General features: G+C 40.2%; 1 protein-coding gene and 1 non-coding gene across 6 annotated transcripts in view; one reads left to right on the top strand and one right to left on the bottom strand.

The window, feature by feature from the left end:
* PTPRG (protein tyrosine phosphatase receptor type G) overlaps nucleotides 1-19,108 on the top strand; it is a 673,139-nt gene that overhangs the window by 146,955 nt on the left and 507,076 nt on the right. For all 5 annotated transcript variants that reach the window (XM_074344575.1, XM_074344574.1, XM_074344576.1 and 2 more), the window contains one exon: nucleotides 13,286-13,390. In XM_074344575.1, the coding sequence (XP_074200676.1) occupies nucleotides 13,286-13,390 (105 nt within the window). The remainder of the gene's footprint in view (nucleotides 1-13,285; nucleotides 13,391-19,108) is intronic.
* LOC123612281 (small nucleolar RNA SNORA11) lies at nucleotides 15,894-16,023 on the bottom strand. Its single transcript, XR_006719506.2, has one exon. It is a non-coding gene; the product is annotated as a small nucleolar RNA SNORA11 (small nucleolar RNA).

The raw sequence follows: 19,108 nt of genomic DNA, 5'->3' as shown, positions 1-19,108 counted from the left end.
ATTGTAATAACCCTTTTAAATTATTTTCCTTGTGACTTGCATTGTGTTATTTAAAGTTAATAACTCCTTTTCAAGCAAAGCAGAATGCAAGATATTTTTTCTGATGATTTCTTTCTGCAACTGAGAACAAAGCAAACCTCATTCTTGCTGGAAAGAAAGCGAAACTAACACCTAATAAAAATGGAGATAACAGAAATGAACTTGTAGCCCTGGGATATTCTGAGTCACAACATTAAAGCAGTTGCCTGGGCAATATGACCCAGTTCCTTGGGTTATTTTTTCTTTTAAATTCCAGGGACTGATCTACATAAATTGAATCAAGCACAACCTATGGCAGACCTATTTCTCAGTGTTTGAGGGGGCAGAAATGGTCTCATATGGACTTACAATAATGGATAGAGAGGTCTTTTGGTAATTTATCCCCCAACCAGCCACAATGTATATTTGTCCCTGAATGGTTTTTCGTGATTGTAGACAATCCTGAACAGTTGCTAAAGACAAAATCTTTGTCATTGTGCAGAGATGAATTACCGTAGTTTAATTTACTTATTATCCTTTACTTGGATTGCTTACTGTTCTATTGCTGACACCTACTTGGAAGAGACAGACTTTTTTGTTGTGATGTTGGTGGTGCATGGCTTTTGATTTTATTTTAGGGTGAATAAAAACATTATTAAATTAGAAGTAAAATTGGTATATAACATTTTATCATTTCAGGTGTATTGCATTGTAATTCCGTATTTGTATACACATCAAAGTGATCACCACCACGAGACAAGTTACCATCCATCACTATATGGTTGACCCCCTTCACCCATTTTACCTGCATCCTTACCTCTTTCCTCTCTGGTAACCACCAATCTGTTCTTTATATCTATGAGTTTTGTTTGTTCATTTGTTTTGCTTTTTAGATTTTACATATGAGTAGAATCATATGGTGTTTGTCTTTTTCCATCTGACTTATTTCACTTAGATTAATACCCTGAAAGCCCATCTGTGTTGTTGCAAAATAGCAAGATTTTCTCCTTTCTTATGACTGTGCAGTATTCCATTTTGTATATATGCCACATCTTCTTTATCCTTCATCTGTCATTGGACACTTAGGTTGTTTCCGTATGTTGACTATTGTAAATGATGCTGCTGTGAACATGGGGATGCATATATCCTTTGATATTAGTGTTTTCTTATTCTTCAGATAAATGCCCAGAAGTGGATTCACTGGATTGTATGGTCTTTCCATTTTTAATTTTTAGAGTACTCTTCATACTGCTTTCCACAGTGGCTGCACCAGTTTACATTCCCACTAACAGTGTATGGGAGGTTCCCTTTCTCCACATCCTTCCCAACCCTTGAAATCTGTTGTCTTTGTGGTGAGAGTCATTCTGACAGGTGTGAGGTGATATGTCATTGTAGTTTCTTTTTTTTGTCATTGTAGTTTTGATTTGCATTTCCCTGATAATTAGTGATGTTGAACATCTTTCATCTTTTCATATGCCTCTTGGCATCTGTATGTCTTCTTTGGAAAAATGTCTGTTCATACCCTCTGCCTTTTTTTTTAATCGAGTTCTTTGTTTTTTAGCTGTGGAGTTGTATGAATTTTCTTTTATTTATTTTGGCTATTGATCCCTTTTGGATATATCATTTGCAAATATCTCCCATTCAGCAGGTTGCCTTTTTGTTTCGTCAATGCTTTCCTTCGCTGTGCAGAAGCTATTTAGTTTGATTTAGACTTATTTGTTTATTTTTGCTTTTGTTTCCCTTGCATTTGGAGTCATATCCAAAAACAACATCACTAAAACCAATGTCAAGGATCTTATTGCCTAGTGTTTTCCTCGAAATTCCTAGGAATTTTATGGTTTTAGGTCTTACATTAAAATATTTAATCCATTTTGAGTTATTTTTTGTGTGCGGTGTAAGATAGTGGTCTGGTTTAATTCTTTTCATGTGGCTGTCCAGTTTTCCCAACAACAGTTTTTGAAGAGACTGTTTTTTCTCCATTTATTTTCCTGGCTCATTTGTTCTAAAGTAATTGTCCATATATGTGTGGGTTTTTTCTGGGCTCTCTATTCTGTTCCATTGATCTATGTATCTGTTTTTGTGCCAATGTGGAAAGGGTTTTTTTTTTTTTTTCAAGAATTGTTTAGGGAAGCAGAGAGAAGCCAAGTTGGATTTAAAACCAGGTACTTGTCCATGTTTAAACAATGATAATTTTTTTTTTTTAAATCACCCACCCATTTTTTTCAACATTAATAATAGGGTGTCCTGTACCTCTATAAGTATCATACTGGCAGGTAATTTTTTTTTCTTGTAATATATTGAGAGTATAATTTTATGCACTACTTAGCTCTAAGAGGAAATATAGCAATAATGAGTATTCTTGGCTTCTTGCTTTTCCTCATTGTGTTTGTAAATAGTTGTTTCTGGTTTGCCTCTCATTAATTATGTTTTTTAAAAATTGACATGTATAAGCAATTAATTGCTTGATCAAACTAGTGCAAATCCTAATTCAGGTGAAAAAGGGCAAAAGGGAAGTTGTAGAAAATAAAACTAAAAATGAGTTGAGTAGGCATTTGGTCAGGTGAATGTAAATATTAGGCTACTGTTTGCTGAGAATTTTCCCTCCAGGAGCACCGCCTCCCTGCACACTGGTGCAAGTACACGTTTTATGAATGATCCTTCTTCACTCGCCCTGGAGGCTCCTGTGATGAGTCACAATTTTCTGCTCTTGCCTGCCTCCCTTCCTCCAATCTGGTCCCCAGATAGCAGAGTCACCTTTTCAAAGCATACATTGAAAAAAATGTTCTAAAGTTAGATTATGGTAATGGTTGCACAGCTCTGTAGATATATTAAAGCTCTTTATATGTCGAGAAGAGCTGTTCTAAAGGAAAGCACATATCAAACATATTGATTGCCCTCTTGGATGCCTTCATTGCCTTCCCAAGCTCATTTCAGAGCAGGATCCGGCTCCTGTTCCTCCTCAGCCTCCTCCTTTTCCCCGCACCAGCTCATCAGGCTTCAGCCACGATGGCCTCCTTATGCCTTACTCTCTCCTGCCTCAGCATCCCCCTGCATGCTGCTCCTCCATCTTGACTTCTGTCCTCTCATTGTTACCAATGCCTCCTTCAACCAAAATGAGATCTCCTTCCCTGACTACCCTCTGGAAGTACATTCCTTCCCTCCTTGTCTTCTTCCCTACTGTATCATGCTCGTTTCATTTAATTATGGTGCTTGTTTCACCATGGATGCAAATTATAATTTATGTATTTATTGATGGACCCCCTAGTAGGCTGGAAGCTCTTGAGACTGCAGGAGTAATGTGGGGGTATGCATTGCTGAATGCCTTGGTGTAGTAGTATCCTACCTTGGAAAGAACTGCAATACTTGCCTACATCTTTTCAAATTCCTTTGCAATTCTCCTTTTGGCCAAGAGGAGTTAGGAGCTACTTAAACAGATAGTTGGTGTGGCGATAGAGTACATACTTTGCTGCCAGAAGCACAGAACCCTGGGGCATGGACAGCTGGAGGCCAGGATTTAAGTGCCGTCTCTCCCGTGGCCCTAGAGGTTACAGGTTTCTGGGTTAACTAAGCCAGTCAGGTCTGTCCACACTGTGACTGATGTCTTCAGCAAAGGGGTGTTCTAGTTGGAATGCCCTCTGTATATGGTCCCCAAGTCCAGAGCTTAGGATTTGTGCCTACAGTGTGTTTTCTACCATCTGCCATGGTTGGGTGTAACCTTGGTGGGTATTTCTGTCACTGTGAAGCTTGCTACATCCAAGTCCTGGGAATGTGCATCATGGTCCATGGTGCTGGTGTTGGGAGACTTGCTGTAGCTTTGAAATGGGCACCCAAAAACATTTAAGTAGGGAATTTTCTTTCTCCGTTTTCTTTTTGTTCTATGAGAAATACCCGTTTTGTTGACTATTTTCACTCACTATTTCACAAGGACTATAAGTGCGTATATGACTGACTTAGTTATATAAAAGGCCCAAGTTAGGAAGTTTATTCTTTATTTCTCAGGGATAAAAAAAAAATTCAGGCAGTCCCAGTTACAAAAGAACAAATATTACACAAAGGAAACAAACATTACACAAAAGAAAATATAAATGAAGAGAATTTATTAATCAGTGTATCACTTTATTTGTTTGCCTATTTCAAATCATAACTTAACATTTATTTCTGCTTGAATATAGGTAATTTTCTTTTTTCTAGACCAATAACCAATATTTGTATAATTGTAATGGGGTATTCTCCACATTCATGTTAGGAAAGCCATGCTACATTTTTCAGTTAGTACTATCAGAATGTGATTTTATCTCAGACAGTTGGCAATAGCGTTGGAAAAACTGGCTTAGACAACTGCTTTTTTTTTTTTTGAAATTGTTGGAGTTTTAGATTTCTGAGGCCCATGGAGAAACTTTTTCGCTTGTGATGTTTATTTACTTTTGAGCAGGTTGGAAAAACTGTTAACTCATACATATTTTTGACTCCTCAAATTCAGTTTTGTGCAGAGTAGTTGTACAAGTTTGAGAGGGATATCTGGTTCAAAGCTCTGTGTTTTTAGGCAAGTTACATGTCTTTTCTGAATAATTGTGCCTAAGCCACAAGACTGTCAAAAGAATTATATGTATTGTATTGTATTGTATTGATGGCACTTTTATTACTGCCTTCCTCACAGACAAAGATTGAGTTAGTAAATAACTTATTACTGGGCCAGGCCACAGATGGCAAACTCAGATGGTCATGGGAACTAGCTAAGAAATACAGATTATCCAGTGGGACTGGGTGGGGTCATGATTCTTCTCCGAAGGGCTAGTCACTGTTCACAGAGCATATTGTTGCTATTTGAGAACAAAGTTCAGATTTCTCATTAAAACGTACAGATGTTGGCATTCCTTCTTGGATCTTTCCCATGTTGACAACTCATTAAACACACACACACACACACACACGCATAGATTTACAGTGGGTGAAACAAAACACTTGGATCGATGGCTGTATTCAGCATGGTGGCCACCAGTCGCAATTGCTGATGTGAATTTGCGAGCTCTGTTGATTATCCAGAATTCAAGAAGATGGCACAATCATAAAATTGGAAGTATGGATTTGTGGCAGTTGATACTACTACAACACTATCTGTGTCTAACCCTCATTTCCCCAGTAATCTTATAGAAACAAGAGACCTGATTCTTTGAGAACCAAGTAGTATTAAAATGGATTGGAAGGTTGGGTGACTTCTTTCTGTCTGATGTTTGAAGTCAGGAGTCCAATTCTTTTTTAGGGGGGGTGCCTCTAAGGAAGAGTTGTGGTTATTTTTCAGCTTTTCCTCACAGATATATAATGAGCCCCCATATAAATCAGTTTTCCAAGTGTGCCTTTATCTGGACCTGTTGGCTAGTGTGTTTTTTATTTCGGACGTTTTTTAACTATGATATAGTCAATAGCAGATGAATCACTAATTTTTTTTTGTCTCTTTCAGCCTTGTGCGATTAAAAACAAAGATTCTGCCTTTTGTAATCAGTTATTTCAGAGCAGAATAATGAAGAGGAGTTCATTATTTCGCTTCTTTAACTGAGTTGTCATTTTTTACAAGCCTGTTTTGTGTTCTTTTTCCCCCTAGGTCACTATATTGTTGTATGATTTCCTCTTTCCCTTGAATTGCCTAAAAGTTTTAGTCATCTATGTTACTTTTTAAAAAACCATGGCTCTATATTGGGTCCCTTTATCACTTTGGAGGATGAAAAATTTTTTTTGTTGTTTTTTAGTTGGGACAATAGGTACATTTGAATGTGATAAAATAGGTAATCTACTATAATGCAATCTATTGTATTTGAGGTTAGCTCAGTATCACAGACAACTAGGGGGACCATTTATAATGCAGCAGTTACAAAGGAATGCACTTCTTGATTCTACTTCTTGGGACCCTCACGAAGTACACTGTACTGCAATTAATTGAAATACAGGCACAAAGGAGATGAGAGGCTGATGGAATATTTAATTACGTTAACTATAATTTTGATACTTTTGCCCATTGTCGTCATAAAAAAGATAAAGATTTATTCATTTTAGACTATTGTGTGGGATTTAATGTTCTTAAATGCTCTTTAAAATTTAGTGAAAATTATGCTTGATAGAGATTTCACCATCGTCGAGGGATCTTTAATTTGTTTGTTGTATGAGCAGCTGTAATAGATATAAACAGCCTGCTTAACTGCTTGCCTGCCGTTCGAAACGTGCGTCCTGGATTTGAAAGTGTGAGCGCCTAATATTTTTAGTGGGCTTATTTTTGGCGGTAACTCTGGCAGGGAACTAGGACTCTTCATATGAGAGCCATCCATCCATCATCCCAAGTAATTTTCATTCTGGCGCTGGGGAACCACAACTTCTTTGTTCTGATGTGTTCAATTTTGGATGGAAGCTGACCAATTCTCCCAGGCTTTGAAGTCCTTTGGAATGACCTAGAACTGAACGTGCTGTTAAGTGGAAATACCCTCAAGTGTCCCTACACTATTTTGCTTTGAGGACAAGACGTGCGACTGTGTTGTAGCTGGAATTGGGGGCTGTTCTCCTCATCAACTGACTGTGGTTTCACTTCCACATAACCTCTGTCATGTGACCACATTCCCTTATAGGAGAACGTAGCATTGTTGCAATCAAGTGGAAATTGCTGGTTCGATATGGTAAGATAAAGCAGTAATGTGGAGGAATGCTGTGGTTATTTTGAAACGCTTGGTGGCCATGTGATTTCCTTTCCTTGTAGGCACCTCAGACATCCTTTTGCTGTCAGACATATAAAGCATGTGCACAGGGACCACTTTTGTCCAGGATAGTAAGATATTAGTCATACTCTGCAATTTCAATTTGCACATCTGCAATTTTGGAAGAAAAATACTATCAATTCATAACTATGTTTATTTTTATCCCATGTAGATTCAGTGACCCTTCTATCCGACAGTAAAACCTAAGAAAAGACATCTATGACAAGACGGTATTTAATGTAGTGTTTCGAGGAGCTGGTCTCTTTGTATGAAAAAAAAAAGTTCAGCCTGCAAATTAACGCAGGAGTTAACAAAGCTGGAAGCTCTTTTTCTCTCCCTCAAGTCAAAAATTTCTGTGAAACACTGAGAGTTAAGAATTATACCAAATCCTCCTGAAGATATCGTTAAGGCAGATGGGATTACACATCTTTCCTATTCTCAGAATAAAAACATTTATCGTTATAAACTATGTCCGGTGGCTCTGGGAAATTAAATCATGCACATAGGAAACAGTTTTGTTGATACCTTCCATGGTAGGTAGCTCTCAGGATATTTTTACAAGAAAGGATTGGGCCTTTGGGTCTGGAAACATTTTTATCTTTTTCGCTTCAGACTGGAACTGAGGTAGGCTCGGTATAAGTTCTGAGAGGGGATGCAGTTTATGAAGACTCCCAGATGAAAAGACCTGTCACTCAGTCAGCTTTCTGCATAGCAACCAACATAAGATTCCTCCTGCCGAGTGAGACTCAGGCGTCACTGGCTAGTTAATGCTATTGGTTTTGAAATCTCTACTTTAATCCTGTCAAAAATGAGGGAGTCCTGTTCTCCTGGGTGATGGGGGTGGCTGGGTTTTCCCTTTGTAGAGTCATATAATTATTGTAGAATCCAGACCCTCGAAGGCTGCTCAAGTTTGGTATTTCTCATGTCCAAGTTGTTTGCTCTGTGTGTGTGTGTGTGTGTGTGTGTTTGTGTGTGTGTGTGTGTAACTTGCATTAGAGACATCCTCTTTGAGGAGGAGTCTGTTGCACTGTGCACTACTGGGCATCCTTTGTGTCTTCTACACTTGTTACATCACTGTGAACCCAGTTCCTTGAAGCATTAAAACCACTTGAAGCCCTCCTGAGCCTTGCGCTGTCAGCCAACTTCAGCTCCATAAACCACAGCAGGCTTGGTGTTGTTGAACTTGGTAGAATGTGGGATATACGTCTGCATAATGCCAGCTCCTCCCTCTTGGTAGTCACGTGGCAACCATAGTCAGGTTTACACTTCCCTTCTGTTCTGAGGAGTGAAACTACATATTTTCATAAGCATGCACCATTTTTAATTGTGTAATTAAGTTGCTGACATAAGCAAGTAAGCAGTTTCACATTAAGGTAAGGATCCGTAAAGGCATGCATTTGCATAATTTAATTTTCTGCACAGAAGATATTGAAAATCAATAGCATGATTCATGGCCCTACCATATCATTGCCATGCCGCTGTCGGTTGGCTGTTGATGTTTAGAAGAGTACAAAGAGTATTAAAATTGATTGAATTTGGTGTGCTGAGTCTGTATCTTTACTTGAGAACCACAGATTGTGTTTCTTGTTGCAAATCTCTGCTCCTTGCCAATAAAATATTATGTTGCTTAATATACTCAATATACATCTTTGCTGTTCAAATAATTTAAAAAGTTGTTTTTTTAAAAAAAACCTTGTCATATGATGAAAATAAATTTGAGGAAGAGACTTGAAATTTTGTTTTGTTTTAAATTATGCAAGTGCCAGTAACACACAATTATGGTCTTATTCAGGGAGAAAGAAATCAGACACTACTGACATAAATGGAATAAAAGGGAGAAAATAAATGTCGTCATCTTCACTGAGTAGTCTATATGTTACAAAAGAAATCTGGAGACGGGGTGATCAAGTCCTTTGGCACCCAGTTCATTTCTGAGTTTGCTCTCTAAAGAATTGCTTATTAGATACTCTAGCTAGTTCCTTCCAGCTTCATGTTTTAGATGCTTGCTGTTTCCGATAGGTGAGCAGTGATTAAAAAGCGAGACAGTAGGAGAGAAGTTAGTGTTTTTGCTTATGGCTCAGAAGAGCACACACCAACACACACACAAAGGGCTATGTGTACTCTTTATCCCCCAACACAGGCACCATCAGCCTTTCTCCTGTTCCTGTATTTATTCACTCACTCACTCACTCATTACCGAACACATACTGTATGCCAGGCTCTGTGGTGGGAGGTAGGCTGACAGCCCCTCATCCCAGGGAGCTCAGAGCCCTTCTGAGACCATGCAGCGTGCCCTTCAGATGCAGATTTTCCTGCCCATTCTTACCTTGCTGGATACATCCCACATGGTTCTTCAGTACTTTGGAGAGAGTGCTGATGACAGGGCTAACCCACCTTCTCTGGAGCGACCCCACCCCCTCTGCGACTTCCAGTCTGTATGCAGCTCAGCCACACCTCTCACTTTGTCCTCGGTGAACCCCCGTTAGACAGGCAGGTCCCCTGCTTAGCACAGGTGCCTTCCACCACGGTGGGATGTACATGGATGGCTGGGAAAACATCTGCACTTCCAGGTTTGGATTCTGTTACTTTGCAGTGTCAGGGGAGGACCTTCTGACATGCACCTTCCTTGTTCTCGGACTGGATGTATCCTCTGTAGACTTGCTTTTTCACTTAAGAGTTGACTGGGCTTGCAGAACTGGCAGGTGTAGGACCGTAAAACCTATAGTCATATCTAGTCCAGTTAACCGCTATGGGGATTTATAGGGTCTATTTCTATGTACTTGGAGGTTTTCCCACTTACCTGATGAAGCTCTGGATCCTGTAGCTTTGCATTCCCGGCAGGATGGGTAATGCAGCCACTGAACATCGCTGCTGGTGGGCTTTGCCATCCTTTGTCACACCCTGATATCCTCAAGTTTCTGGGAAAGGAAAGGCATCTCATTTTCAGGAAAAAAAAGAGACTGGTGTTAGAGACTGTGATTCTTGTGTGATCTTTTGTAAAGGGCATAACCTCATTCTTTCTTTACTTTTATACCTGGTTCGTTCATTTGTGAGTTTTCTGGCTGGAACTCTGGTTCAGTTCAGATTTGTTTGTCTGAATGCTCAGGTTGACACCACCCTGGTGGGATTCCTGCAGCTGGCTCCTCATTTCTGCCTGGTCAGCTCTTCACTAGTGTTAAGACTTAGCCTGTCAAGTTACAGGCTGTGAGGGTAAGAGCTGACAATTGTCACACACAGCTGAACAGAACCTCAGGTCTCACTCGGCAGGGAAGTTTGTGGCTCTTATCTCTGGCTGCAAAACAGAATCACCTGGAGAACTTTTTGAAAAATAGTCCTGATCTCTTGGACCAACTTCAGAGCAATTACATCGGAATCTCTGGAGGTAGGGTCCAGGGCATAGGATTTTTGTTGGTTTTTGTTTTTTGTTTGTTTTGTTTTTTAAAACAAAAGCAACCAGGATGGCTGACCTCTAGTCTAACAATGGCCTTTTATGCACGGAGAAATTGATGACACAGTTTTGCAGTGACTCGATTGAAGGTCACCAAGGTCACGTTAAGGTCACCAAAGTCACGCTGTAGCCATTGTGCGATCTTTGCGTACAAGAGATAGCACAGTGAGCTTTGGGAGGTAGTTGGTTCATGTAAACATAAAGCCTCCCAGAGGGGTGATTTCAAGTTGGTTTGCCCTGGGCTGCAATTTTGTCAACAGAATTGATCCATAGATTTTGCTTTCTCTGGCTTGGTTCCATTTTTGAGCTCCTCTGCTGATCCCCTGCTTGACCTCAACCACCCCCTTGAGGCTTCCAGCTTGTGTCACGACACTTTCAGCAAGAGAGAAGAATGTCTCTGATGGACCGGTGTCCCCTTTCCTAAACATACATATCACTGGGGCTAAATGGACCAACCTCGTAGGGTTGTTATATGGGTAACACAGGTTACTATGAGCAGAGCATGTTGTTCAGCCCTGAGCATACAGCGCTCTTTAAATGCTTGGTAACATAGTGGAAATTCGTTGCGGTTTTGGTAATCATCATACCCAACTCCACCTGCTAGGTTACAACTCACGGATTGGACAACCACATCCTGTTGTCCGCATCCTTGCCAGCTCCAAGGGGTAGGCTTTGTTTAGCTTACGCCAGAGGATGACTGTAAACCATGCCCCTGGCCCAAGGGTATGTTTAGGAACGGGGCTGCTATTTTATTCATTGTCTTGATACAAAGAGGAAGCACTATTTGGGAATACTTAACTTAGAGTGAACTAGCTCTAAGAAGCATAATAAACAGGCACATAAAATGGTTCCTGTATGCATAGAAAACAAATAAGCTGAACAGTTAGGAATCTTTTTCATGTTTCAGTTTTCTGTGCTTCTTAGAGCTAGTTTATTCTAAATAATTATTCCCCTATAGTTCTTCCTCTCTGTATCAAGATAATGAGTAAAACAAAAAATGTCTTGACCATAGGAGTTATGTGTGTGGCCTTCGTTAGGGTATGTAGTTGAATCTCAGTTTCCTGGTCTGTAAAATGGAGCCAAAAATACCAACCTCATAGAATCATAATGAAGATAACACAAGTTACTAAGAACAGACAGGGGAGCTGACCAGTTTTTTACTTAATGTGCTTCAGTGGAGGGAAAAAATAGATTAGGAGACTGGTAGATGGGAAATTTTATTTTTGATCCCAGAAGCTTAGAATGGTCAACTTCCTGAGACTCTGAATGGCTCATCTGCAGAAGTATAGGATGGACTGGAGCATAGGTACTTGAACCTTCATCATACTTTAAAAATGGGTAGTAACTTAGGTTTTGACTTTGTCATTCAGGACCAAAGAGCGGACATAAACAACACCAGGTTTACTTTGTTAACATGAGATTGGATTTTACAAGATTCTGATTTCCCTATGAAGGGCTCATCTCTGTGGAACAGCTTTTGTTCAAGAATTATTTCTTTTAAAGGCAGTCTTTGCAATGGACGGTGCAAGCATAAAGTGCTTTACATATTTCCTCGTTTTTCTTCATGACTGTCACATTGTCAACAAAGCTAATGCCATCATGGTGAGATTATTATTATTACAACTTGGACTAATTTGGAAAAGAGACTGTGTTGTGCTTTCCTGGTGCCATCCTCGTCTTAAACTGGATGTACAGTTCCTCTAACCATTTTCCTTGCTTTTCAAAAGCACACTTGATTTTGTTTGGGTGCATTTAAATATTAACATAGACAGCTGGGATGTATTGTTTGAAGTGTAGTTCCAATTCATTTTGGATTCTGGACACCTGCAAGACTTACACATCAGTGCATTCAGGTGTGGGTTCGCCATAAAAGAAATTTGCACCCATGAAGTGGCTGGGAGGGCAGGGCTTTGAACACTATAGCAGACAGATGGAAGCTCTCCATAATGGGGTAGAAGATTGGATTCACTTTAAGTATTCAAAACAAACAAACAAAAAAGACAATCATTAAGCAGTATTTCTTTACCGAGCATTTCTGACCTTGGAGGGTTTCAAGTTTCACATCTTCAGAGACAACAGGTCTGCTTGGAGTCTATAAAGTATGTGGAGGACTGGTACTCACCACGGGGTGTCTCCCAGGCCTCAGACTGCTTTTTGGATGGCAGAGACCCGAGCTTTGATGCAGGCTTATGTTTGGTTCCCTAATCGGCTGCCTACTTAGCTGTGTGACCTGGGACCACTTACTTAGTGTCTCTGAGCCTTTATTCCTCCATCTGTAAGAATATGGAATAACCCCTGCAAGCGCCCAAGTTCTGGCCGATTCACTCGGGATTTGGGCAGACTGAAGGACACTGGCGGAGTGTAGGATCTCTGACATGCCTTTAATGCAGACAGGAGTACGCAGCTGCAGAAAGTCCTGGCCGCCTTACATAAACAAAGCCGGCATCTAGCCATCCACGACCTACGGGGTAACCTCTGCGCTTGCGCAGCGCAGGTCCTCAGTATATACCAGCACATGGGTACTGCGCATGCGGGAAAATATAGCTGAGTCACTCGGCACCGGATATCCGGCAAGGGAGCCTGGGTAACTCCAGTTTCCCTACACCGCTTGTTGGGGGAAGGTCGGGTAAGGCTGGGGAGCCTTTGCATCTAGGATTTAGGCTTATACATGTAGTTGGAACCAAAACCGCAAGTTCCAGGCCGATTAGTTGTATGACCTTGGGCAAGTTAAAATTACTCTAAGCTTCAGTGTGTTAAAGAAGAGGCCCATTATTGGGATGTTAAATCTGCTGCCTGGCGGTGGTTTGCAGATTCTACAAGGTAACGTATGTAACGTGTTTAGTGCACCTTAGGTTCATGGCACAGAGAAGAGGCTCATTGTAAGCTATTATTAATAGTAATAATACTGGTGGTAATTTGTCTAGTTTTTCCTGTAGTTGTTTTTCGGTAAAGCCGGTAAGTTCTATCCAGTTATCCCCGAGATGTGTGCTTCTAGGAGATCCCCTAGCTGCGTGCATTTGACACCTTTCCTGGGTCAGGCGGGTGGTGATCTTGACTCACGGCAGCTCTCCCTGTTTTCCAGCGTTGACAGAAGGCTACGTTGGGGCCCCGCACGACAACAGACAGGGCAGCTCCGCGCAGATCCGCAGGCGCAAGGCCTCCGGCGACCCGTACTGGGCCTACTCGGGTAAGTTGGCTTGTTCTGACCAGAGTCACACAGGTCAGTTAACAGCCCATTAAATGCACTTGAAAGCACGGTTTTTAATCACTTTCACGCCTGATTTCTGTTTGTTAAAACCTTTTGTAGTTCACTAAAAGTTGGAATATTCTAGCTTGTTTTTCCTCAAGGTTGTGAATACCTTAATTTCTCCCTCCCACCTGTTTTTTTCCATCCTGCTCCCCTCCTCAATTTGCATTTATTTCTGAACTTTGCTTGTTGATGAGTTATTGTACCAGACTTGTAATTTTCCGAGAGATGCGGCTTTTTCTTTGCTTTTCCCAGCGGCTGTGATTTTAGAGAGTGGAAAATACACGCCTAGTCTTGGGTTGCTAAATGTCTGCTAAATATTACAAAGCACGACATATCAAAACGACCGATTGTGCTTGAATTTCAGGAATGCAACTTTATTTTCCAATCGCGTCTTGTTAAGTATATTTCAGCCCGCTACCGTATTTCTGTAGTTTCATTTATTTTTATTTTCACTTTTAGCCTTTGAGCCAGTGAAGAAAAGAGAACGTTGTTACAAACTATGTTGAATGTTACATTGGAAATACTTTTCTTTACATTTTAAGGGGCCAAAAAAAAAAAAAAAAAAAGCCTACAAGAATACGTAGAACTCTCTGGATTGTGTTTCTGACAACTACCCAAAATAAAATAGGTGGATTGTTATTTCTAAAAGACAGTTTGGTGCTGAACAATATATGGAAAATGTATTGGAGCTAATTAAGAAGGAATGCTTGAAGAAGATAGACCACTTTGCAAATCACTCTAGCACTGAATAATTCAAATTTTTGTATGAAAGTACTTGGAGGCATGGAGTATTCATCCTAATAACAAATCTGTGTTTTATGCATTGTTGTTGCCTACAGAACTGAAAGGTATTCTTTTCATAATGATACTCTAGTTTTAAACGCTGAATTTCCACCTGTGAATCCTATTAAATTTTTGTCAGTGTAAAATGTATAGGCCTGATCTTTAATTACACCTTATCTATTGGCTTTTTGCATCCTTTTGTCTATTGATAAATCTCCTGCCCCTGCTGGGAGAAGAGCCTATCTGTTTTGTTTTGCAAGGAACAGATAGTGATTCTGAAGTCTTCCATCACATCCTGTTTGCTGTGATTAGAATTATCTAATTAGAGTCTTTTTTGTCACCATTTCTGATAAATGAAGGAAATTGGGAAATGAAGGCTGAAATTACGCATATATATAGCTCCTTGCCAAGAAACCCAGCGAAAATTTATTACTTTGTACTCTGTGGCTCTGATATCAGTTAGGAAGAGGCATAAAGTGGCCTGCTGTTTACAGTTCATCAAGGTAAAATAATAACGCTGCTGGGAAATTGGAAATTATATCCCATCAGCATCTCCAGTTGCAAATGGCAGTGAAGGAATGAAGGGCCTAAAACTTTCCCCATTCCTGAGGTAAGAATGGGCACGATTGGTGCAATCTTTGCGGTGGAGGAGGTGTTCACATCCTTAAATCTGGTGGACTTAATGAGTTTGCATTTCGTATTTCTGGAATGCATTGTGTCTGCATTTGGGAACTGCTTCTATTGGTGGGAGGGCTAATAATTCAGCTTCAGGGGGTTAGTGTGCTTTTATGTAAAGATCCCTGTTGTAAATATCTTAGGCCTTGCAGAGCATAGGGTCTCTTGCAGCTAGCTACTCCACCCTGCTGTTGTCTTGCAAAAGCAGGTGCAGATAGATGGACAACGTGGATGTGTTCTGATAAAAATGTATTTATGAACAAAGAAATTTGAACTTACAATTTTTGTGCTAGGAATATTTTATATATATATATATATATTGAGGTTAATTTTTGCTTTTATTTGCCAATGTAGCTTAACTGTAGTGGATTGCAAACTTTTTTGACCTATAACATGTTTTACACCACAATCCAGCACACACACACACACACACACACACACACACAATAATAAGTATATAACTGAAACCAAAGTTTTGCCAAAAACATCTGAGTTTTCTTGTTTTTAAGACTTTTGGTTTTTTGGCAGTTTTAGATTTACAACAAAATTGACAGGAAGGTACAGAAACTTCCCATATACTCTGTCTCCACACATATGCATAGTCATTATTTTTATATTTCAGAGTGGTACTTTTTTATTTTTAACTAAGGATGAACGTACTTTGACACATCATAATCACCAAAGCCCACAGTTCACCTTAGTTTGGACAAAAATACAATGACAAAGATATCCATTATTAAAATGTCATATAAAGTATTTTTACTGCTCTAAAAAACTTTTGTCCTCCAGAATGGCATATGGAATCTCTTTTTTCCCTTGAAAAGAGGTTCAAAGCCTTCATGTCTATAAGACCACTCATGGCCCACCCACGCCTGGACTGGGAACGCTTGCAAATCCCCCCACTAAACACTGTGGCTTTCTTCCAGTATTGAGCCATGTCCCACTGGTCCTGCTCAGCAGCTGGGTGGAGGTACAGGGGGACATGTGTAGGGTATGTGTTGATAGGAAGGCCCCAACTTTTGTGCCCCTTGTCACAGTGAACCCAGATTCCTCTTGGGTGTGTTATGGACAGAGGAGCCATTTCTTTAGGCCTCCTGCTCTGAGCACACCCCATATATTTCTTTTTGAATAGGCAGCCAATTGGATCTACAGGTTATAGTTTGTTAATCCCTGTTTTAGTTGATTTTTTTCTAGAATCGGGGCAGGACTGAAGAATCCCCCAGAATATACACACACATACACATATATAGGCAAGTTTGGAATAACCAGTGAAGTCATTTGCTAGGCATAATGGAGAAAATAAAAGTAAAAAGAGAAGAATGATAGAGGTATCAGTTGATGGGTTATAGTCCCCATGCTTTAAACATCTTGAAAATTTCATGGTATCAGTGGTGAAGTGGTGGAGTACTGGTTCTCATGTCAAGAAGACTTGGGGTCTATCAGAGATACTTCTTGGTAGAAGAAGTATCTATCTTCTATAGACAAGAGAGGGCAGGAAGAGATAAGAGTTACCTGTTACTTTTGGTACTTGAGACCATGGCCTTAAAACCACAGTAAACTAGACATCAGACTATAAGCTACAGTATGTATCTCCATGAGGGAATGTTTCTTCAAAAGTGGGATTGCTAAAAGAAAGGCTTGTTGTTTGTAGAGGGAAATGGTTTTACACTTAGCAAAAAAGAAGCCGGCCACTTCTAATGGCCCAGATTTTAATCTCATGCCTCTAATGCACAAATCTGTTTTAGTTCCTCCTAAAATAATGGCCTTGATGCTTTGGGGGTGAGCATTGTGTATGAGAGTCTGAATTTCAAAGTTATGTAGGTAGACTGGTTCAAATCTAAGTTTTATCTCTTAATACATCTATGGTGTTAAGAGAGCATTTAACTGCTTGGAGCCTTAGCCTCCCCATCTTTAAAGGAATAATTACTATCACTTTCCTCTTGGAGCTGTTAATGGGAATGACATGAGATGATGTGTGTGAAAAATTTAACAAATCTGTAGCATTAAGTACCTAATATTACTTCCTGCCTATTTTGACTCTTATTACTACTTTTGGTACTATTGATACTGTTCTTACTGGAGTTCTCAGTGGGTGGCTCTTACTGACAGTGGGTGATCACTAGGTAATACTGAGAGCTAAGCTAGCTACGTTCTCTGAGCCTTAATGCCTAAGAATTGCCCATTCGGGATTTGGGATTAGGGTTAAGCAAACTATCCTTACGTTCAGGGCTTGGCAAGCTGCACACCACACCACCTGTTTTTGTGAGTGAAGTTGTGTTGGAAGACAACCACATCCATTCCTTTGGCCGTTGTTGATGGCTGCTTTTGTGTTACAACTGCAGAGTTGAGTAGTTGCCACATAGACCTGTGACCAAAAAGCCTAGAATATTATTATTTGGCCCTTTACAGAAAAGTTTGCCACCTCCTGTTCACACTGATACAACTTGAGTTTTTGAGCAGATACTAGCCTGACTCATAAACAAAGCTGTTCAGAGATTTGGAACATCTCTTTCTCTCTCTCTCTGGTCTTGCATTTCCCTTGGGCTGAAATGTCCCCGGCAAGTGTTCTAGGTCACATTCATAGTGATTCTGGTGGTCCTCCTTTTGCAGAGCACTTGGGAGGAACAAAGACCAGGGAGTGAGGTGCTTTAGCAGACGGCTCCTGGGGAGGAGCGAGTGTCGGCGGTCCTGGGGCCCCCCTGGCTCTGGTGCCCTGCTCATTAGGTTGCCTTCGTGTACACGGTGGGGTTCGGTGAATGATGCTGAACTGGTTACTCTGGTGGCATCCCACCCAGTCACTTGAGGAGAGTTGCATAAGTGAGCTGTGGAGAGCTTGTTTCAAGGATATTGTCATGATAGCATTTCAGTAACGTTTCCGTAACTTTTCACTTTAGAACTCGCCACGTTATTTCAATTTCACTAAATCACCTTGGAGTGCTTACATCCTAATTTCATACTTGAAATGCTAAAAAACTTTACTTCTGTAGGCTGATCAAACTATGCCATTGTGACCGTATCTATAGCTTTAGCCTAGAGGAGCCCGGAGACAGGTGTTTTGGTCCCATTGTGCTCATGTGACTATAGGTTCTCTCTCTGGTTCTTAGTTTTTTTCTACTCTAGAAAGAAGTCGTAAAATCTGAGGTAAGCATGAAAATATCATGCATAAAATATACGGAGTGGGATATAAATGTAAAATATTATTTATTAACTTAATAATAGCAGTGTAATATCAAGATTACTTTACATCTTTGTACTTATTTTCCTTATTCCAAGAAAGGGGAAAAAGAGGGAAAGACCTCTTGATGTATTTTATGTAGAATTACACTGAACAAAAATAAAAGCTAGAGTTTAAATACGAATATCATTGGAAATAATAAAGCACTTTCTTTTCTGTCAGTTTTCTTAACTGTGATACAGATAGTTTTCTGTGTTACTTGAGGTGATGACAGCTCACGAATTTTGGAGTTCGCCCAGAACTTCTGTAATTATTACACAGAAAGTAACACATGCTAGGTAGGTCATCGTTGCCGGAAAGGGAAATGAGAGATGAATTTGGAGCAAGTTCAAGTGGAAATCTGAGGCATTTTTATAGAGCTCTCTGTTTTCTCTCCTCCCCGTCAAAGACTTGGAAAAAAACAGGTGGTGGTTTCTCCTCCCACCTCTTTTTAACTTACCCTATTTGGTTTTCTGCATTTTTAATAACCTCTATCTCATGTTCCTTTTGTGTAGAAAGATTCTGTGAATCAGTATAAGGGGGACATTTCACATTGTTAGATGAATCCCAAGTTGAGACATGCAGCAACCAGAATTCCTTGCAAGAAGTGTCTGGTGTTGCGCACTGGGTGAAGGTCAACCAGGATTATTCTGAGAGGCATTCCTTCTGTGGCCAGGAACTGGTGGGAGGAGATATCCAAGGTTGTTTCTCATTGTCCTGGGGTTTGATGACTTGCTCAGCTGTAAAATGGAGGTAAAAGGACATACTTTGCAGGATGGATTTGAGGATTGGTGGTGATGTATGTAGTCACCTGGGATGGCTCTTAATTATATGCCACTGCACTACAGTATTTTTATGAGCATCTTGCTTTATAACACGTATGTATGTGTGTATGTGTAGCTATGTGTCTCATTTGCCCAGCTAAATGTAGAGTTTTTGAGAACAAGGATTATAGCTTATAATTCCTTGTTTTTCCTGCTGTG

The sequence above is a fragment of the Camelus bactrianus genome, chromosome 17 (genome assembly GCF_048773025.1).
Source record: "Camelus bactrianus isolate YW-2024 breed Bactrian camel chromosome 17, ASM4877302v1, whole genome shotgun sequence".
Lineage (NCBI taxonomy): Eukaryota > Metazoa > Chordata > Mammalia > Artiodactyla > Camelidae > Camelus > Camelus bactrianus.
This window is presented reverse-complemented; position numbering and strand designations above follow the sequence as displayed.